Source organism: Oncorhynchus gorbuscha, linkage group LG25 (genome assembly GCF_021184085.1).
Source record: "Oncorhynchus gorbuscha isolate QuinsamMale2020 ecotype Even-year linkage group LG25, OgorEven_v1.0, whole genome shotgun sequence".
NCBI lineage: Eukaryota > Metazoa > Chordata > Actinopteri > Salmoniformes > Salmonidae > Oncorhynchus > Oncorhynchus gorbuscha.
In genome coordinates this window covers 8,243,397-8,266,570 of record NC_060197.1, presented here as the reverse complement: position 1 = coordinate 8,266,570, position 23,174 = coordinate 8,243,397, and the positions used below count along the sequence as shown (strand labels likewise).

Below are 23,174 nucleotides of genomic sequence, written 5' to 3'. Positions count from 1 at the left end.
TAATAGAAGCGAGTTCATTGTACTACAGCATTCCCAATTGTTATTCGACGGGCTGGCCCCGCCCAGAGTCGTCTGTTTACAGTATGACCCGCCCATTTTACCATATATCCTAGCAACTAAAACCTCAGGTCTTTCCTTATTGGTCATTGTTCAGATATCCGCCATATTCAAAGAATTTCAAACATCTGTCTACTGTTCTTATAATTTTTAAATAAATAGTTAGCTATTATTCTCACCTTCAACATTGATTTCTGGTTCTGCATTTCAAATGGAGGAAACCAATGAAGGACAGGTCCAAAGTTCGATACCAGAGAAACAGAATGACAGACCGAAGAGAAAGGCAAACAAGAAGAGGAAGTTCTCCGTCGATGATGAGACGTCCGGCGAGAGCAATAACAATACCAAATCAAGGTGAGACTAACGCTGCCTGAACTATTGAATGCACGCTATGAAACGAATAGAAATGTGTAAACTATATCAATGGTGTTAACATTACTTAGATAATGTTCTGTAACGTCAGTTGAAACCTTGTTTTTAATGGCTCGCATGTGGCTGGCTGACGTTATAGTTCGAGCACGTAGTCATTGTTACACATTCCAGCTAACAAATCTAGGGAGAGGGGACGTTTTCATGTTACCTGCAATGTTCCTCTGATGTTTAAGTGTCCAGTTTCAGTTAGTTACAGAAACATTCTACGTATGTTTGCAAAAACCTCCTGAGAACCAATATGCATTTGTTTTGGTGTTTGATTCCCTTATTGAAACGTGTCTATACCTCCCCCTTAAATAAACTTCACCACAGATGGAAACCACTGGCCTATCTTTGACTTCGCCATTTAGTGTTAATAACTCAAGTTTTGTCATTTTCCAATAAACCGTTCATTTTGGAGCAAAGGGGCGAGCTGTTTTGCGAAATCCTGTCATAACACGCAATTATACCATTTTATAAAATTGTCGTGTGTGTATATACATACACACACACATATATATATATATATATATATTACACAGTGTGTGTGTGTGTGTGTTGAAGTCGGAAGTTTGCATTCACTTAGGTTGGAGTCATTAAAACTCATTTTTAAACCACTCCACAAATTCCTTGTTAAACTATAGTTTTGGCAAGTTGGTTAGGACATCTACTTTGTGCATGACACAAGTAATTTTTCAACAATTGTTTATAGACATCATTTCATTTAGAATTCATTGTATCACAATTCCAGTGGGTCAGAAGTTTACATACACTAAGTTGACTGTGCCTTTTAAACAGCTTGGAAAATTTCAGAAAATGATGTCATGTCTTTAGAAGCTTCTGATAGGCTAATTGCCATAATTTTAGTCAATTGGAGGTGTACCTGTAGATTTATTTGAAGGCCTAGCTTCAAAATCAGTGCTTCTCTGCTTGACATCATGGGAAAAGACAAAAGAAATCAGCCAAGACTCAGACAAAAAAAATGTAGACCTCCACAAGTCTGGTTCATCCTTGGGAACAATTTCCAAATGCCTGAAAGTACCACGTTCATCTGTACAAACAATAGTACGCAAGTATAAACACCATGGGACCACGCAGCCGTCATATCTCTCAGGAAGGAGGCGTGTTCTGTCTCCTAGAGATGAATGTACTTTGGTGCGAGAGGTGCAAATCAATCCCAGAACAACAGCAAAGGACCTTGTGAAGATGCTGGAGGAAACAGGTACAAAAGTATCAATATCCACAGTAAAATGAGTCCTACGTCGACATAACCTGAAAGGCCGCTCAGCAAGGAAGAAGCCACTGCTACAAAACCGCCATAAAAAAAAGCCAGATTACAGTTTGCAACTGCACATGGGGACAAAGATTGTACTTTTTGGGAAATGTCCTCTGGTCTGATGAAACAAAAATAGAACTGTTTGGCCATAATGACCATCGTTATGTTTGCAAGCTGAAGAACACCATCCCAACCGTGAAGCACGGGGGTGGCAGCATCGTGTTGTGGGGGTGCTTTGCTGCAGGAGGGACTGGTGCACTTCACAACATAGATGGCATCATGAGACAGGAAAATTATGTGGATATATTCATGCAACATCTCGACGCCTATCAGGAAGTTAAAGCTTGGTTGCAACTTGGTGTTCCAAATGGACAATGTCCCCAAGCATACTTCCAAAGTTGTGGCAAAATGGCTTAAGGACAACAAAGTCATGTTATTGGAGTGGCCATTACAAAGCCCTGACCTCAATCCTATAGAAAAATTGTGGGCAGAACTGAAAAAGTGTGTGCGAGCAAGAAGGCCAACAATCCTGACTCAGTTACACCAGCTCTGTCAGGAGGAATGGGCCAAAATGTACCCAACTTATTGTGGGAAGCTTGTGGAAGGCTACCCAAAATGTTTGACCCAAGTTAAACAATTTAAAGACAATGCTACCAAATACTAATTGAGTGTATGTTGACTTCTAACCCTCGGGGAATGTGATGAAATAAATAAAAGATTAAATCAATCATTCTCTCTATTATTCTGACATTTCACATTCTTAAAATAAAGTGTTGTTCCTAACTGACCTAAAACAGGGAATTTTTACTAGGATTAAATGTAAGGAATTGTGAAAGCCAAATACATTGAAACACAGGTTAAGGTGTATGTAAACTTCTGACTTCAACTGTATATGTGTGTATGTATGTGTATATCTATATATATTACACACACACTATCAAAAAAAAGTGACAATTGACAAATTATCAACATTTTCCTTTTTTAAAATTTTAAGTGGAGGTGCAATAACATATGTTTGCACCCTCTATTTTAAATTTGCTCCATGGTTCAGACGGCCAAGTGCACACAAGGCTGTTTTGGCTCATCTATCATGAAGAGGAGTAACTTTGTAGCTCTTTCTGATTTAATAAGCAATGCCGTGCTGGTGGGTGGTAACCAGTAGTGATTTTAGCAGGTAAATCTTGGTGGGGCAACCTCTACAAAAAAAAATGTTTTTCATGCCAGCAAAGCCACATCACAACACTAAACAATACATTAATTGGACTATAACGGTGACAAACGGAGCCCACAAACTGATAGGGCCTACATAAAGCTGTCCCAACAGTAGAGTCCCAACAGCAGTCCCAACACCTTATCCCTGTTACACCTGGATATCAGCGGAGAGTTGTCTGGCAGTGAAATAGTTCAGCCTCATTTACTGCCTTTAACTAAATCCATAGCTAATATGACTGACTTGCTCAAACCAATGGGGATAAGATGTCCATCTGTAATTTCGATTCAGACATTAATGAGCTAGAATGGACATAGTCAATATAACTATTTGTTCAGCACTTTTGAAGTGTTTTTTTATTTAACTAGCTAAATCAGTTAAGAACAAATTATTATTTACAATGACAGCCTACCCCGGTCAAACTCGGGATGACGCTGTGCCAAATGTGTGCCACCCTATGGGACTCCCAATCACGGCCGGATGTAATACAGCCTGGAGTCGAACCAGGGACTGTAGTGACTCCTCTTGTACTGAGATGCAGTGCCTTGACCGCTGAGCCACTCTGGAGCCTGAGTGTACGGTGACAGAATTAAGAACATAGGCTGATCTTAGTGTTCTCCCTGTACACCCAGTCAGACCTGCAGTATAAATAAAGAGGGAATATATGCAGACAATGAAAGCTCTTAGAATATTTAATGATTACATATCTCCCTGACATATTACATCATTTATGCAGCAGTATACAATTCATTTTTGGACTCACCTTGTGCTCTGCTCACTTGGAACAGGAAGGTGGCACGGCGGTCCTTCTTGGGCTAACTTTGTCATCAAAGTCTGGCATTCTTCTGGTTTTATGGTACTTTCAAGATAACTGGAAACTCTAGGTGGGGAAAAAGAAAGTTGAGTCATGATGTTAGTGGTCTTCAGGTCTACACCTGTTGTATTCGGCACACGTGACAAACTTTGATTTCCCTGTTCCGAGTTTCCAGTTGTTCTGCAAGCGGCAGAAGTAATGCTGGATTGATAGCATGGCCAATGTTGAATGTTTATCATTTTAAGCTGTGGTAAAAAAAAAATTAAACCTAAACTCGGATTGCACATCCACTCCACATAATAAATAATAGGCCAGTGATTGCTTTGCAACGCTTGAAGTTAGCCACTGATTCCTTCCAAACCACTCATTGTTGAATTTGAGATTTCCAACTTGTTGTGTAATGTTTATGGCCGATGAGCCACGTTACATTTTATCTGCAATTTCTCTTTATAATTTCTCTTCATATGACAAGGATTGGAAAGGATTTGCCAGTAGATTGTCGACTTGATTCATGATGATGAGGATTTTGAAAGTAAGATGTTGACATCAGTCCAATTAAAGCTACTGTAGATATAATTTGATTTGACATAATTATATCTGTGACCAATGACCTTGAGCCTTCTTGGATGGGCACTTCTAATGTAACTATTGCAGCACCCAAGGGACTTGAATGTTCAAGCTCTCCATGTAGATTGTCCTCATGAGTGACAGAACACTGAGTCAATCACGGCGTAACTGGAGAACATTACCAACCCCTACAGAAAGCACTGAGCTGGGCTGAAACGCCTACATTTTGGAGCTGCTTTACTCAAGAAAGAAAAAAGAGACCAAGTTTGTATGCAGCTTCATTAACTCAATGACATTTTAAAAACATTTTTTTATACATTGTTTGCGAACTGATATGTGTCACTTATTAATGCCAAAAATAACATGCAAAACAGGCTCTTCCCCACCTGCCCTGAATGACAGGTCGCCACTGGTGGTAAGTCATATAAAACCCAGCCCTGAAAGGAAACTTAGACTGAAAATCATTTGTATGACAGACCACACATTCACATGGATGTGCAGGAAGTGTGCAGTTTGGATTTGTCACTTCATGCACAAATGTATCATACTTTGACTAAAACTATGACTCACTCAGCTTTTATTGGGCGACTTGACCAAATTCACATAGAAATGTGAGTTATAGAGGAAGGCCCTAAAAATGGTCAAAGAAGACCCCAGTCATAGACTGTTCTCTCTACTACCGCATGGCAAGTGGTACCGGAGTGCCAAGTCTAGGACAAAAAGGCTTCTCAACAGGTAATCAAATGGTTACCTGGACTATCTGCATTGTGTGCCCCCCCCCCCCAACCCCTGTTTTCGCTGCTGCTACTCTCTGTTTATTACATATGCATAGTCACTTTAACTATACATTCATGTACATACTACCTCAATTGAGCCGACCAACCAGTGCTCCCGCACATTGGCTAACCAGGCTATCTGCATTGTCCCATTACCCGCCAACCCCTCTTTTACACTACTGATACTCTCTGTTTATCATATATGCATAGTCACTTAAACCATATCTACATGTAGATACTACCTCAATCAGCCTGACTAACCGGTGCCTGTGTATAGCCTCCTCTGTTAGAGCCTCGCTGCTGTTTTTCACTGTCTTTTTACTGTTGTTTTTATTTCTCTACTTACCAATTGTTCACCTATTTTGCACTGTTGGTTAGAGCCTGTAAGTATACATTTCATTGTAAGGTCTCTACACCTGTTGTATTCAGCACACGTGACAAATAAACTTTTGATTTATAGATCTGTCACTCATTGAATGCGGTAGATATGTTGTTGTGTGTTATTTCTATGCCCCCCGTCTGGTAGATATGTTGTTGTGTGTTATTTCTATGCCCCCCGTCTGGTAGATATGTTGTTGTGTGTTATTTCTATGCTCCCCGTCTGGTAGATATGTTGTTGTGTGTTATTTCTATGCTCCTGGTAGATATGTTGTTGTGTGTTATTTCTATGCTCCCGTCTGGTAGATATGTTGTTGTGTGTTATTTCTATGCTCCCCGTCTGGTAGATATGTTGTTGTGTGTTATTTCTATGCTCTCCGTCTGGTAGATATGTTGTTGTGTGTTATTTCTATGCTCCCCGTCTGGTAGATATGTTGTTGTGTGTTATTTCTATGCTCCCCGTCTGGTAGATATGTTGTTGTGTGTTATTTCTATGCCCCCCGTCTGGTAGATATGTTGTTGTGTGTTATTTCTATGCTCCCCGTCTGGTAGATGTGTTGTTGTGTGTTATTTCTATGCTCCCCGTCTGGTAGATATGTTGTTGTGTGTTATTTCTATGCTCCCCGTCTGGTAGATATGTTGTTGTGTGTTATTTCTATGCTCCCCGTCTGGTAGATATGTTGTTGTGTGTTATTTCTTTCTGGTAGATATGTTGTTGTGTGTTATTTCTATCTCCGTCTGGTAGATATGTTGTTGTGTGTTATTTCTATGCTCCCGTCTGGTAGATATGTTGTTGTGTGTTATTTCTATGCTCCCCGTCTGGTAGATATGTTGTTGTTATTTCTATGTGTCTGTAGATATGTTGTTGTTGTTATTTCTATGCCCCCGTCTGGTAGATATGTTGTTGTGTGTTATTTCTATGCTCCCCGTCTGGTAGATATGTTGTTGTGTGTTATTTCTATGCTCCCCGTCTGGTAGATATGTTGTTGTGTGTTATTTCTATGCTCCCCGTCTGGTAGATATGTTGTTGTGTGTTATTTCTATGCTCCCCGTCTGGTAGATATGTTGTTGTGTGTTATTTCTATGCTCCCGTCTGGTAGATATGTTGTTGTGTGTTATTTCTATGCTCCCCGTCTGGTAGATATGTTGTTGTGTGTTATTTCTATGCTCCCCGTCTGGTAGATATGTTGTTGTGTGTTATTTCTATGCTCTCCGTCTGGTAGATATGTTGTTGTGTGTTATTTCTATGCTCCCCGTCTGGTAGATATGTTGTTGTGTGTTATTTCTATGCTCCCCGTCTGGTAGATATGTTGTTGTGTGTTATTTCTATGCTCCCCGTCTGGTAGATATGTTGTTGTGTGTTATTTCTATGCTCTCCGTTTCTAATTTAGGTCTTGTACACCAGCTTCAAACAGCTGAAAATACAATCTGTTTGGTTATTGAAAATATACTGTATTTCACTAATATATATTGCTTGTTTTGTCACAAACTGAAATTAGGCAAACTACAATTTTAGCAACCACGAAATGGCAGAGGGGTTTCTGCATATTGCACCTTTTAAGTCGTCGTGCAACAACATCTGACCTTTCAGCTCTAAAGACTGAATTTCTAGTGATGTGGTCGTTTGATATTATATTTATCTTATTTTCTAGTAACCATTTTCTGTGTAACGTTGATGTAATATCTCCTAACCCTCAGAACTGGATACTGGAATATTTTTGCAATGTTCCAATGAAACTTGTCGTGAACATCAATATTGAACATTCAGAGAACATGGTAACCGCATTCTGGGTAAGTTCTGTTTGACATTGGAACATTCCTATGGAAACGTTTTGCTAATGACTTAATGAGACTTTTAAGTGAATGTTCTCTAAAGTTTGTTAGCTATGTCATAGTTAGCTAGATCATTTTAAAGAATATATTATTAGCTAAATCGCTATCTTGCTAGTTATTTTGGCTACACTTAAAGCCTGTTAACAAGCAAACACACTTATATTGCAGCTAGAATGGAGTGCTGGTTGCATAGTCCAAGTCCTTGGAAAAATGTTTTAGCTGGTTACTTTTGCATGTTCCCGTCAGGACCTGGTCATCCATTTGCGTCAGCACATGCCATTGTGAACTTTTACACAAACAGTCGGCTACAGATAACTAGTACTGCTAGTAAAGTAATTGTGTACCACCGACAGTTTGCTGCAATACTGTAATACACCCTAGTTGACCACAAGGTGGCAGTAAATACCAACAAATTCATCAAAGGAACCATGAATAACAGTTGGTGTGGGCGTTTGATGGAGGATAGATAGATACAGTGCCTTGCGAAAGTATTCGGCCCCCTTGAACTTTGCAACCTTTTGCCACATTTCAGGCTTCAAACATAAAGATATAAAACTGTATTTTTTTGTGAAGAATCAACAACAAGCGGGACACAATCATGAAGTGGAACGACATTTATTGGATATTTCAAACTTTTTTAACAAATCAATAACTGAAAAATTGGGCGTGCAAAATTATTCAGCCCCCTTAAGTTAATACTTTGTAGCGCCACCTTTTGTTGCGATTACAGCTGTAAGTCGCTTGGGGTATGTCTCTATCAGTTTTGCACATCGAGAGATTGAAATTTTTTCCCATTCCTCCTTGCAAAACAGCTCGAACTCTGTGAGGTTGGATGGAGAGCATTTGTGAACAGCAGTTTTCAGTTCTTTCCACAGATTCTCGATTGGATTCAGGTCTGGACTTTGACTTGGCCATTCTAACACCTGGATATGTTTAGTTTTGAACCATTCCATTGTAGATTTTGCTTTATGTTTTGGATCATTGTCTTGTTGGAAGACAAATCTACGTCCCAGTCTCAGGTCTTTTGCAGACTCCATCAGGTTTTCTTCCAGAATGGTCCTGTATTTGGCTCCATCCATCTTCCCATCAATTTGAACCATCTTCCCTGTCCCTGCTGAAGAAAAGCAGGCCCAAACCATGATGCTGCCACCACCATGTTTGACAGTGGGGATGGTGTGTTCAGGGTGATGAGCTGTGTTGCTTTTACGCCAAACGTAACATTTTGCATTGTTGCCAAAAAGTTCAATTTTGGTTTCATCTGATCAGAGCACCTTTTTCCACATGTTTGGTGTGTCTCCCAGGTGGCTTGTGGCAAACTTTAAACTACACTTTTTATGGATATCTTTAAGAAATGGCTTTCTTCTTGCCACTTCCATAAAGGCCAGATTTGTGCAATATATGACTGATTGTTGTCCTATGGACAGAGTCTCCCACCTCAGCTGTAGATCTCTGCAGTTCATCCAGAGTGATCATGGGCCTCTTGGCTGCATCTCTGATCAGTCTTCTCCTTGTATGAGCTGAAAGTTTAGAGGGACGGCCAGGTCTTGGTAGATTTGCAGTGGTCTGATACTCCTCCCATTTCAATATTATCGCTTGCACAGTGCTCCTTGGGATGTTTAAAGCTTGGGAAATCTTTTTGTATCCAAATCCGGCTTTAAACTTCTTCACAACAGTATCTCGGACCTGCCTGGTGTGTTCCTTGTTCTTTATGATGCTCTCTGCGCATTTAACGGACCTCTGAGACACAGTGCAGGTGCATTTATACGGAGACTTGATTACACACAGGTGGATTGTATTTATCATCATTAGTCATTTAGGTCAACATTGGATCATTCAGAGATCCTCACTGAACTTCTGGAGAGAGTTTGCTGCACTGAAAGTAAAGGGGCTAAATAATTTTGCACGCCCAATTTTTCAGTTTTTGATTTGTTAAAAAAGTTTTAAATATCCAATAAATGTCGTTCCACTTCATGATTATGTCCCGCTTGTTGTTGATTCTTCACAAAAAAATACAGTTTTATATCTTTATGTTTGAACCTTGATAAGTGGCAAAAGGTCGCAAAGTTCAAGGGGTTCCGAATACTTTCGCAAGGCACTGTACATGGAGTTTATTAGTCACATGTATAGGGACGCAGATGTAATTGCAGGCTACAGTGAAAATCTAATGTGCTGTGCTCCAACAGTGCAGGTCAAATAAAAAATCTATAAAAAGAAGAGAGTGAGACAAAATAAAGATGATGATAATATATACACATGTACAACTGTGGGGGCGGGGTAAGAGTGAATGAAACTGTAATATAAAAAAGAATACTATATACTTTACATATTTACACTGTAGCAATGATACATGTCCACTGGGGGTAGAATATCCATAAAGGGATATTCCAGCTCGATCCCGACAGGGGACAGGGGTAGCAGGTAGCTAGCTGCCTAGTGGCTGTTGAGCAGCCTGATGGTCTGGGGGTAAAAGCCTGTCTTGGTCAGTTGGGACGTCCCAGGTATCCCGTTTTAGACTTTTCCCATCAATTAAATTCAAAGGGCTTTATCGGCAAGGGAAACGTATGCTGACATTGCCAAAACAAGTGAAATAGATAAAAAAAACGTAAACAATGCTCTCAAAAGTTCCAAAGGAATAGAGACATTTCAAATGTCATAGTATGGCTGTATACACTGTTGTAATGATGGGCAAATAGTTCAAGTACAGAAGGGAAAATAATAAACATAGATCTGAGTGGTATTTACAATGGTGTTTGTTCTTCACTGGTTGCCCTTTTCTTGTGGCAACAGGTCACAAACATTCTTGCTGTGATGGCACACTGTGGTATTTCACCCAATAGATATGGGAGTTTATCAAAATTGGATTTGTTTTCAAATTTTCTGTGGGCCTGTGTAATTTGAGGGAAATGTGTGTCTCTAATATGGTCATACATTTGACAAGAGGTTAGGAAGTGCAGCTCAGTTTCCACATTTTGTGGGCAGTGTGCACACAGCCTGTCTTCTCTTGAGAGCCAGGTCTGCCTACGGCGGCCTCAATAGCAAGGCTACGCTCTCTTGAGTCTGTACATAGCAATGCTACGCACTGAGTCTGTCTAAGCTTTCCTTAATTTAGGGTCCGTCACAGTGGTCAGGTATTCTGCCACTGTGTACTCTCTGTTTTAAGGCCAAATAGCATCTAGTTTGCTCTGTTTTTTTTTGTTAGTAGTTTCCAATGTGTCAAATAATTATTGCTTTGTTTTCTCGTGATTTGGTTGGGTCTAACGGTGTTGCTTTGTGGGGTCTGTTTGTGTTTGTGAACAGAGCCCCTGGACCAGCTTGCTTAGGGGACTCTTCTCTAGGTTCATCTCTCTGTAGGTGATGGCTTTGTTATGGAAGGTTTGGGAATCTATTTCCATTTAGGTGGTTGTCGAATTGAACGTCTCTTTTCTGGATTTTGATCTTTAGTGGGTATCGGCCTAATTCTGCTCTGCATGCATTATTTGGTGTTTAACGTTGTACACAGATTTTTTTTACAGAGTTCTGCATATCTCTCTGGCCTACAGAACAGCAGATGATGTCTCATGAAGGAACTTTGCACTTTTGTCTCATAAAGATTAGTGTTCCCTTCCGAGTCCAACCTCTACTGTTCCACATCTTGTAAGGAAGAAAATACTTGATTTGTTTATACTTTTTTAACCTTTCCTGTTTGCGTATACGCGTTATGACAAAAATAGTCTTTGTGCATTTCCCCAGGCTTTTAAATCAGACTTTTATCTTTTCAGTCAGACAGCAGACTGATGGAGCCAAAAATCCATTTTTATTTTGGGGTGATCAGTACTGAGAATGTTTATGTTGGCAAGTGGCACACTGGTAGGCTTTCCATGCTTTGTGCCAAAAGCCCCCTGCACAATGTTGGGAAAACTGTGACTATATAAATATGACCCTAATAGCCAACCCTGCAGGAAAACAAGGAGAGTGTTGCTCAGTGGACTTTGGACTACTAGGTAATAGGTGTGTGATTGAATGTTACCTTTTGTGACTATTGAGCTGCGTGCTCCTGTCTCAATCGTTATTCACTGTCCTTCAGCCTCAATTATGTCAACATTTTCTGACTGTTACTTGCTTCCAGCCTATTCAGGTGTTATTGACCCACAGAAGTGTGTAACGGGTCTACCTCTGCTTAAGAATCATACCCCTGCCCGTGACGTCCAATCACAAGCACCAGGGACCGACCTTTGTCCTTTTTTACAATGGACAGGTGTCGTGGGAGCAGAATGGTCAGTAATGTTCTAGAAAAATAAACAACTAACACTATAATGTCCTACAAACCTAGATTGTAAAACCATCTATAGTTTTTAGATCCTTTAACAATAGCATTCAGGTGTGTCAATGTAATGTATCCAATGTCACATTTCCAACCCATGATGAGCTGTTTAGAAAGCTGATACCAGCCATTGTGCTGGTGTGTGGGGCCTTTTTATGCATACGTGATTGATGTCACTTCGTATTCACTTGGTCTTAGCAGTCAGCTTGGGGGCAAAGGCCACTTTCACTGTGCCAGTGTGTGAGAGCTGTATGTGCTGTGAGTCAGTGGAAAGGCATCATAGTAGGCCCGGCCTTTGTTTGCCAGGTTAGTTTATGTACCACCCCACCTCCCGCTCCCCCGGCCTCCACTCTTCCAGTATTTATCATGAGTTTACTTCACCTGGGAAAAACTGTCTCTTGCCCCAGGTAAAGATTTCAGAGTAAATTACCTTCAGGCATGTACAGTCAGAGGGGTTTTTATGATAGAGAAGTCTAGCATAGCCTAGCAATCTCTGTTTTTAAAGCAGGTCAGCATCTGTAAACATCCGGTCCACACGGGTAAGGTGAGATGAAAGGAAATCATGTCTAAAATAATCATTTGTTTTGTCATTGGGATGTTTTTTCATTTGAATGACCCAGGCTCCCGAGTGGCCCAGCGGTCTAAGGCACTGCATCTCAGTTCTTGAGGTGTCACTACAGACACCCTGGATCAAATCCAGGCTGTATCACTACCGGCCGTGATTGGGAGTCCCGTAGGGCGGCGCATAATTGGCTCAGCATCGTCCAGGTTTGGCCGGTGTAGGCAGTCATTGTAAATAATCATTTGTTCTTAACTGACTTGCCTAGTTAAATAAATAAAATAAAACATTTATTTTAATTTACCATCTAAACAACATTACATCCCATCAACATTACAGCATCTGAAATAATCGATTTAGTCTAAGCTCAGGTGTGACTGTTATCTGGTGTGTGGGTCAGAAATGTGAGTAAAAGCAACGCTGGCCTAATCACTCGAGGATGATCCATCTTTGATGTCATTTACTGTACAAAGTGTGCATCAAAGAGGAAAAGACTTCAAAAACATCACATGATTAGACCTAAATCATTTTAGGAAACACCTTTCCCAGTCTCCCAGGTGTTATTATAATGTATTATTATTAAGGAGTTCTACAGGCATTCTATTCTGCATTATTACATAATGTACCTTTTTACTGTGTTTGTTTAGAATGATGAGACGGAGGGAGAATGAGAGACTGGTGGTGATATGTGTGTTGTTGGGCTCAGGCCTCCATTCCCTGCATGTTTTGACCACTGTCTGAGAAATAGCCCTGCTCTGGCCATCCCCTGGCTTCTCCTGAGGGAACCACTGTGATTGGCTGGTGTTCCTGTGTAGCCCGGTTGCGTTCCTCAGACACCACCACCAGGCAGACACCAGTGAACCACCCAGGTTGTCTCAGCATCGCTTCATACCTCTCCTCACACACCTCGGGGTTCCTGGTGTCGACGGAACACACCGGTTCCCAGAACATAGAGTAACATAAAGCATCGTCTCACTTTATGAGCTCGTTGGCTGCCAGATGTCACTGGGATGTCTATTGGACAGGAATGTCTCGCTGAGCAGAGACGTTCTCATAGCATCCTGTTGCTAGACCTATTAGTTATTACTGGTGTCTCTTCAGATCTGTTTCACATCCTGCCGCATTGTCAGATTGAATGACATTTGGATTAATGTACACATTAACACACACACCCGAAGGCGTTCTCCTTGACAGTCGTCATAACCATCCTCCTCACCTCCAGGCCGCAGCAGATCCAGTAACTAAACTCTCCCTCCTTTTCCCCACGTTATGGTGGGTTCCGTTGAATATTGAGTCGGACCGATCATCCAGTTCAGGCTGTGGCTCTGTAGAAAGTGACTGTTTTTTTACTGCTTGACTCATGCAGGAGCAGCGCTGCTTGCCGTAGGTCTGTCGCTCACATGGTAAACATGTGTTTACATTGCCAGAGCAAGTGAAATAGATAATGAACACAAGTAAAGTGAACACATAATGAACAATACGCTCAAAAGTTCCGAAGGAATAAAGACATTTCAAATGTCATATTATGGCTATATACTTAAACATAAGTATGGGTTGTATTTACTATGGTGTTTGTATTCACTGCTTGCCTGTGGCAACAGGTCACACATCTTGCTGCTGTGATGCACACCTGTGATATTTCACCCAGTAGAGATGGGAGTTTATCAAAATCGGGTTTGTTTTCACATTCTTTTGAGGATCTGTGTAAATTGAGGGAAATATGTGTCTCTAATATGGTCATACACTGGGCAGGAGGTTAGGAAGTGCAGCTCAGTTTCCACCTCGTTTTTTGGGCAGTGTCTTCTCTTGATAGGCTGCCGTAGGCAGCTATTTCTCAATAGCAAAGCTATGCTCACTGAGTCTGTACATAGTCAAAGCTATGCTCACTGAGTCTGTACATAGTCAAAGCTATGCTCACTGAGTCTGTACATAGTCAAAGCTATGCTCACTGAGTCTGTACATAGTCAAAGCTATGCTCACTGAGTCTGTACATAGTCAAAGCTATGCTCACTGAGTCTGTACATAGTCAAAGCTATGCTCACTGAGTCTGTACATAGTCAAAGCTATGCTCACTGAGTCTGTACATAGTCACTGAGTCTGTACATAGCTATGCTCACTGAGTCTGTACATAGTCAAAGCTATGCTCACTGAGTCTGTACATAGTCAAAGCTATGCTCACTGAGTCTGTACATAGTCAAAGCTATGCTCACTGAGTCTGTACATAGTCAAAGCTATGCTCACTGAGTCTGTACATAGTCAAAGCTATGCTCACTGAGTCTGTACATAGTCAAAGCTATGCTCACTGAGTCTGTACATAGTCAAATGCTCACTAGTCTGTACTCACTGAGTCTGTACATAGTCAAAGCTATGCTCACTGAGTCTGTACATAGTCAAAGCTATGCTCACTGAGTCTGTACATAGTCAAAGCTATGCTCACTGAGTCTGTACATAGTCAAAGCTATGCTCACTGAGTCTGTACATAGTCAAAGCTATGCTCACTGAGTCTGTACATAGTCAAAATGCTATGCTCACTGAGTCTGTACATAGTCAAAGCTATGCTCACTGAGTCTGTACATAGTCAAAGCTATGCTCACTGAGTCTGTACATAGTCAAAGCTATGCTCACTGAGTCTGTACATAGTCAAAGCTATGCTCACTGAGTCTGTACATAGTCAAAGCTATGCTCACTGAGTCTGTACATAGTCAAAGCTATGCTCACTGAGTCTGTACATAGTCAAAGCTATGCTCACTGAGTCTGTACATAGTCAAAGCTATGCTCACTGAGTCTGTACATAGTCAAAGCTATGCTCACTGAGTCTGTACATAGTCAAAGCTATGCTCACTGAGTCTGTACATAGTCAAAGCTATGCTCACTGAGTCTGTACATAGTCAAAGCTATGCTCACTGAGTCTGTACATAGTCAAAGCTATGCTCACTGAGTCTGTACATAGTCAAAGCTATGCTCACTGAGTCTGTACATAGTCAAAGCTATGCTCACTGAGTCTGTACATAGTCAAAGCTATGCTCACTGAGTCTGTACATAGTCAAAGCTATGCTCACTGAGTCTGTACATAGTCAAAGCTATGCTCACTGAGTCTGTACATAGTCAAAGCTATGCTCACTGAGTCTGTACTGCTATGCTCACTGAGTCAGTCAAAGCTATGCTCACTGAGTCTGTACATAGTCAAAGCTATGCTCACTGAGTCTGTACATAGTCAAAGCTATGCTCACTGAGTCTGTAGTCATAGTCAAAGCTATGCTCACTGAGTCTGTACATAGTCAAAGCTATGCTCACTGAGTCTGTACATAGTCAAAGCTATGCTCACTGAGTCTGTCTGTATGCTCACTGAGTCTGTACACAGTCAAAGCTATGCTCACTGAGTCTGTACATAGTCAAAGCTATGCTCACTGAGTCTGTACATAGTCAAAGCTATGCTCACTGAGTCTGTACATAGTCAAAGCTTCCCTTCATTTTTTTGTTCTTGTTGACTTTGCTCTGCCATCCCTCTCTTTTTCCTTGCCCTTATTCCCTACACTCTACTTTCCACCTTTTTTAGTCCTATGTTTTTCTTCCTGTTTGACTTGTCTGAACTCCCTATGTTCTTCGCACTCTTTCTCTCACTCTCTTTCTCTCGCTCTCTCTTTTTCTCACTCACTCACACTTAGGGAATTCCTCCACTGTCCTCTAGGCCTCCACTACTAGCCGTACTGATTCTGAGTGCAGACCACATAGGAAGCGGTGGAGTGACACTACAGCTGTGGTCAGTGCAGTCTGCCCTTCACTATAGACAAGTGCTGTGTCACTGCACAATGCCACCTGTAGCAACGAGGCAGGAAGGCCAACGGAATCACTGGAACGACTTGGCCCAGTAACAGCAGTACAACAGGAACACATGCTAGAGACAAGTGGTTCAGAGGAATCGAGGAAAGAATGTCAGGATTGTAGAGGTTGATTTCCTTTTTGAGGTCTCTCAATATATGAACACCATTATCGCTAATCTGTTTTCAGACATGATCTGGTTTATATTGGAACATATTGTTGACGGTTTCAGAAGATAACGAGGTGACACCTTGACATGCACTCAAACCCAAACCATGTGGAAACGGGTCTTTTTGAAAGCCGTCACATTTGGCTCCATCGCTCATGTGGGTCGGTATCAGCGTGTGACAGGGCCATAGTAGAAATGGTTAGCAGATGTTATTGCGAGTGTAGCGTAACGCTTGTGCTTCTAGATCCAACAGTACAGCGGTATTGAACAGGTCATATCTAACAATTCCACAACAAAGCCTAATACACGCAATCTAGTACTGGAATGGGAGGAGAATATATAAGTATAATATAATGGATGAGCAGTGACAGGAGTCTAAGATGCATTAGATGGTAAAGAATAGATAGTGAAGGATACAGTATATACATATGAGATAATATGTAAACATTCTTAAAGTGACTTGTGTTCCATTTATTAAAGTGGCCAATGATTTCAAGTCTGTAGGTAGGCAGCCACCTCCTCTGTGCTAGTGGTGGCTGTTTAGCAATCTGATGGCCTTTAGATTGAAAAACAGCTTCTATCTCTCTGTCCCAGCTTTGATGCACCTGTAGCGACCTCTCCTTCTGGATGGTAGGCAGTGGCTCGGGTGGTTATTGTCCTTGACAATCTTTTGTTTTTGTCTTCCTGTGACATCGGGTGCTGTAGGTGTCCTGGGGGGCAGGTAGTTTGCCCCCGGTGATGCGTTGTACAGACCGCACCACCCTCCGGAGAGCCCTGCGGTTGTGGGCGGTGCAGTTGTCGTAGCAGGCGGTGATACAGCCCGACAGGATGCTCTCAATTGTGCACCTGTGAAAGTTAGTGAGACACCTTTTATTTCAACCTCCTGAAGTTGAAGAGGCGCTGTTGCGCATTCTTCACACTGTCTGTCTTTGTGCGTGGACCATTTTCAGTTTGTCGGTGATATGTACACCGAGGAACTTAACGTTCCACCTTCTCCACTGCTGTCCTGTTGATGTGGCTAGTGGGCTGCTCCCCTTTTGCTGTTTCCTGAAGACTGAACGGTCAGTTCTCGCCCTCGTCAGGTTATCGTCAATGATCAAATATAACCTGATGTTTAATCATTGAGAACCTGATAAGGGCGAGTATTGTATTTGAGGTGTTACATGAGGTTGGTGGTGACCAGTATGGAGTAGTGGGCCGGCCTCATCTGTGTTTCCTAAAAAAGCACCCCCCGCTTAGACTCTCAGCAAACAAACTTCCAACAGGAGGCAACAGTTGCTTCCTTCCCCCAATTAGGAAAGGGGTGGGTAGGGTCCTCCTACACATGTGAGAGGGGTAGGCTGTTTGTCCTATAGATAGCGAGAGAGAAGAGTATTGTGAGGACATCTTGGAGACCTGGTAACCCTGTGGGTGCTGCACAGAAAGTGAGGGGTGAAGGACAGTTCTCTGACTGGGTCTACTCTGCTGCGTGTCTATCCTAGCTGGCCGTCTGAGGATGCAGCGAAGGGGACATCGCTATGGCTACAGCAGGCTGTGGTATGTACCAGAGCCGATACTCCCATACACCGTGTGCCACAGACGTATACGGTGGCACCTGAGCATGGCTCTCTCTGTCTGAATGGGTCTTTGTGGAAGGCACTGAATGACTGAGTAATTGTGTTTCTGAGGCACTTCCTGCACTACCATGATTGAGCGTTCACAAGGCAGGGGTGAGCTTGCGTTCTTGCATGCAGCATTGGACATTGTGGTATTGTGTGGTTGTTACCTGCTGGCGTTGTGGTGGTGTGCTACGTCATCTCGTGCCCTGAGATGTAACTGTCTTAGTAGTGTCACCTTTTTGAATTTGCGTGTAGGGTATGGTGTTATTCATGTTGTACTTGTTGAACAAGCAATAATTTCCTGCCCTTTTTTTTCTCCATCTTCGTCTTTTAGGCCTGGACTGAGAAGAGGGAGCTCCTTCACCTTCCTCACCCCTGGACCTCAATGGGACTTCAGTCTGGTGAGTACAGCCTCCATCCAGCTCTTGTTTTTGTGTCTCCCTGTTCCCTCACAGGACCGGTACCTCTGCTCATTCCACTATCCTCCCCATTTTGTCCTGGCATTGTTTGGGACGATTATGGCTATCCGGCCTGTTTGTGCGGACAGAGAGTGCCTGTCCCTGTTATAACTCTGTCTGTTTTGGCTTCAATCTGGCCTTGGTGTTTTTAAACAGGCACGGAAGCAAATGGACCTGTTCATTCTCAAAGCTGTAAAGTTCCTCTGACTTGGACCACAGATACTGACTCTGCACTTAAGTTTAGGAAAAAGTCATTTATTAGTAAACTATAATGACAGATGACTGATCCACTTTGGTCTTAAGTTTTTGAGGGGAGGTTTGGACTGCATCTTGGATGCATCCGGCATCACCTGTGTATCGTTATTCAGAACATAGTCCATTACTCCATAGTGGAGGATGGTGGCACTATTACTCATCTGGAATCTGCATAGTTCATGATAACCTTGATCGGCAAAAATAAAGGCATTCGAACTAAACCTTGAATCGCTTATGCAGCATCAGAAACCCTCTAAACTGATGATAACTATGCATGTATGCCAGTACAGTTTGTTTAGGCAACTCGCAATCACCTCTGTGTGAGAGGTGACGTAAGCCCTCTGCAGGTCCATCTGATCCTCCATTCAGGAGCGTTTTAATTGCATGACACCCTCACAGCTGATGCCAGGCACAGGACAGACTCCCCACACTACCCAGTGATCCAACAGTGAACAAACCAGAAAAATCTTCCTGTTTCTATTTCCCCTTCAACATAATGGAATCAACATAGCTATTGTTCCTCTTAGATTGGCCGGCCTGCTGTTTACAGTAAAACCTAGACCTAAATACGATCGCTGATTGGAAACAGAGTTGAGATTAGAGACAGGAACTGAACGACGAGGCCTGGACTATTCCAGGGTTTATGAGTGAACCCCAGCTGAAACCCTATCCATCGTTCAACTGAGTCGGGGGAGAGGAGATGAAAAGCAGGAGGGATAGAGGAGAGGAGGACAGACGCTCTTCATCTCGTGCCAAACGTTGCCTTTGATTCCACAAATGTTCTTTAACTGGCACGCTTAGCTCAACCACTACAAGCATACGGCGCTTGTTACCTAGCCCCCCCCCCCCCCCAATGACTCCACTATTATCTCCCCTTTATAAATCTACCCAAAGAGAGAGTATAGACAGACAAACTGTGGTCTCCTTTCTTCTCCTTTGTCTCCCATCCCCTCTTATCTCTACTTTGAAGCTTGAATAAGGTCAGGAGGATCCTGTGCTTTGATGGGGGTAGGTAGGGGACTTTCTGGAGACTGGGGTGGGCATAGTACAGTTTAGGTGGGGGGGTGGGGGACTGTAGTGTTTTTCATATTATCTCAGACTACATTAGCAAGGCCTCAGGGCAGCTCTGTAATGTTGAGAATGTGATTTAGGTTTCCATCTCTGCAACAAAAAAACCTGCAGATCAAACCCAACTGCTGTTGTATGAATGTAGGCAGGTAATTAATAGGAAGGATGGCAGCTTTTTTGTCTCTCCCAGCGACGTGTTCAGACAGCCAGAATGTCAGTCCGCATCGCTTTCCATGCAAATGTTCCCACTTCAAACAGGTGTGTGTGCCTAGGAATTGAGATTTGTATTTTGAGGTGCCTATATGTGTGTCCCTGTGTGTAAGTGCAAGCACCCTAATTCAATGACATCAACATTCACCTACCCAGCACATACCAAAAGACTGAGGTGGGGCACTAAGTATGATCATGGATTATCATAGTCTCTATTCTAGTATCTCTTGAGAGTCCGTGGCATTCCTTAACAGTGTCGACTCCACTGCCCCACCTTTTTCTAGGCCTACCTACCTCATAGCTTTGCGCTGGTAATTACATAGAGCCTGCCAGGTTGTATATTCTGGCAGCTGACCAGGTCATGGTTTTATGGTGCCATTATCACATGACGCACACAAACAGGCCAGCACAATAAGTGTGTGTGTGTGTGTGTGTGTGTGTGTGTGTGTGTGTGTGTGTGTGTGTGTGTGTGTGTGTGTGTGTGTGTGTGTGTGTGTGTGTGTGTGTGTGTGTGTGTGTGTGTGTGTGTGTGTGTGTGTGTGTGTGTGTGTGTGTGTGTGTGTGTGTGTGTGAATAAAGAACTCCACTGTTGCCTCCGTCCCAACCCCCACTCTGCCCTTTCTACACCTCTCTCCATCTTCCCTCTACCACTCTCTCCTTCTCTCACTGTGTCAAGCAGAACATGCTTAACAAATATCACCTAGTTCTTTACAGCTAATCCCACGTGACGTTAATGCCCATTCTTTTCCTCAGGCCTACACTGGGTTTGTTTAAAAGTTCAGTTTAGCCTAGCCCGTGACGTCATGGTAATGTAAAACTGTATCATTTGCATGGGCAACCGCAGTCAACATAGACTCAACTAACTGCCCTCAAACAAGCCCCGTTGCCTGGGGGAGGCTCTGAAGAGAAGACCCCTCTAGCACAGACTTCCATTGCATCGGCATTAGGTTCTAGGTTGGGGCGGCAGGCAGCCTAATGGTTAGTGTTTGACTAGTAACCGAAAGGTTGCAAGATCGAATCCCCGAGGTGACAAGGTAAATATCTGTCTTTCTGCCCCTGAACAAGGCAGTTAACCCACTGTTCCTAGGCTGTCATTGAAAATAAGAATTTGTTCTTAACTGACTTGCCTAGTTTTTAAAAAATGAGCTGAGGAACTTCTACATTATGCCTCTAGTCCAGTGTAAACTTTCCATCTAACCTGGCACACCCTTTTGATGATTTAATCAAAAAACTGACCCAAAACCCATCGTTATTTTAAAAGCTAGCCTAGCACTATGCAGTTAAGCCCTCCGATGAAACATTAAAAGGAGTTTTCTCTGATCAATCACTTGAATTCCTTTCGAATGGGGATCAGCTTAATGATTAGTCATTCAGTCACCAGCTGATTAAAGACACTAGTCTAATTGGCTAATGAGCCTTTTTTTATAGCTAGTTGATGAATGGCTACACTGTAGCCTTTTGATCAGATTTCCAGTTTCAGCCTCTCCTTTTTACCGTCAGCTCTACTATAAACAAGAGTTGAATTGATTGATCCATTATCCCACTTCCCTCAATAGCTTCAGGAAAGGTCCTAACTGCCTCAATTAGACTACCTTTTTTTTTAAACGACTGTGTGGAAACTACTGTATTCAACAGCTGTAGCACTCAATGAGAATCCCTTGATTAGGAGCTGTAGTGTTGCACAACTCTGTCTTCGCCAAAGCACTGTTCACTCCCCTTAGTGGGCTAGCTAATCATCTAGCCTCGTTCTCTCATCTGGAGCATTGCATATGTAGGCCCCTTGTGTCCCCTTGTAATTTGCGAACCATGCAAATTCACATTTTCTCACCTTGTGTGATCAGATATTGCACAAGGTGTTCTGTTTATATTACACAATGTATTCTCTTTTCTGTAGGAAAGCTAACAGGTTTGAGGAAGAAATGGCCATTTACCCCCTTCAAAACCAACTATTCATAACAACCACCTCAACATACAGTCCTACCCTGTCCGGTCTGTCACCCTGCACACACTGGTGGTCACTTCTTGGCTTCCTAAATGCCCTGTGATGGCCCTCTACTCCCTCCGTGGTTAATGTGCCCTAATGACAGCACCCTAAGAGCTCCGGCAGTCAGGCGACGCCAGCGCTCCTCCAGCCTTTACAACCCTAGTCACATACACACAAACTCCGGGCCAGACCTCATCTCACCTGCCAGCTGGTCTTTTCCCCAGGTGTTCAAGTGCTCTTGTGCTTCATTAACCCTTTCCTGTTCCCAATGGAACCTCCAGGGGTGAACATTGTCCCTGGGGCAATAGGGCTTAGCAATGGGGCAGTTCTTCTCTTCACTGGGGCTATTCTCAAACCAATGAGACCAGGATGGGACAGGGTAATGGGGAAATGGGGTGGTTGTCTATTCTTGTTGAACTATTTCTGACATCAGAGAGCAGCTGGAGTCCAGACGAGATGTAGTCGTTTTGTGTGAATTGGAGAGACTTGGGCTCTCGAGTTGCGCAGCGGTCTAAGGCACTGCATCTCAGTGCAAGAGGCATCACTACAGTCCCTGGTTCGAATCCAGGCTGTATCACATCCGGCTGTGATTGGGAGTTCCACTCATGAGTGTCTGTGTGTAGCTATTTGGGTATCTGCCTAAGAGTGTCTGTGGTAAATGTATCTGTCTAAATTTGATAATAATAATAATAATAATCTAATATCTCATTTCCATCTGTCCCCAGAAGCGGAAGATCAGAGAGAAGGATGACTCTGATGCAGTCAGCCTGTGCAGCTTTGACTTCAAGGTAAAACACACAATGAACCGTCCCATAACACTGAACCCTATATTGAGTTCACAATATAGATACCCTGAACCCGCATTACTGATCCTAGATCAGTTTGTCAAGGTGACGCAGACAGTTCTGTAAACTGTTGTTGTCTCCGAGAGTTGTTGACATTCATGAATGTACGGGAAATTGCAATCTAGATGTAAAATGTCATTGCAATGGATCATTTGGTGGCAACATGGAGGACAGTTTCCTGACCTCTGTATATCTTTGGCTGAGGTCTGAAGAAGCTAGGTCTATAGGCTATCCAAAGTCTAGCCCCATCCTGTTTGTGATACTTGAGCATATCACTGAAAACCATCCAGATAAGGACCGTGTTTGTTTACAGCAACCACCACAACACTCATCAACTCATGCTCGGGGACTTTTATCACCCAATCTACTGTAGTTACTATGATTCTTGTTTTTAGTCAATTGACGATCAGAACTCGTTGGTTGGTAAACATCCTTGTAATGTGGGTCTATTGTCTATTGGTGTTTCTGACACACCCTAGGCCTGTCACCAGTATTCCAACGTAGGATGATTTTCTTAGTAATGGTTTCATTATCACACTCGATCTGGAGGCGAAGGAAAAACACACTTGTTTAGGCGAGGTGCTGAC

At 42.6% G+C, this 23,174-nt stretch overlaps 1 protein-coding gene across 2 annotated transcripts in view; it reads left to right on the top strand.

The window, feature by feature from the left end:
* Positions 1-124: 124 nt before the first annotated feature.
* Positions 125-23,174, top strand: part of LOC124014040 (neuroepithelial cell-transforming gene 1 protein-like) — a 37,887-nt gene continuing 14,837 nt past the window's right edge. The window contains exons 1-4 of one of the 2 annotated variants that reach the window (XM_046328703.1): positions 354-411; positions 17,651-17,705; positions 18,102-18,168; positions 22,468-22,530. In XM_046328703.1, the coding sequence (XP_046184659.1) occupies positions 369-411; positions 17,651-17,705; positions 18,102-18,168; positions 22,468-22,530 (228 nt within the window). In that variant the 5' untranslated portion in view covers positions 354-368. Of the gene's footprint in view, positions 412-17,650; positions 17,706-18,101; positions 18,169-22,467; positions 22,531-23,174 lie in introns of both variants that reach the window. The other variant, XM_046328705.1, reaches the window with a different exon arrangement.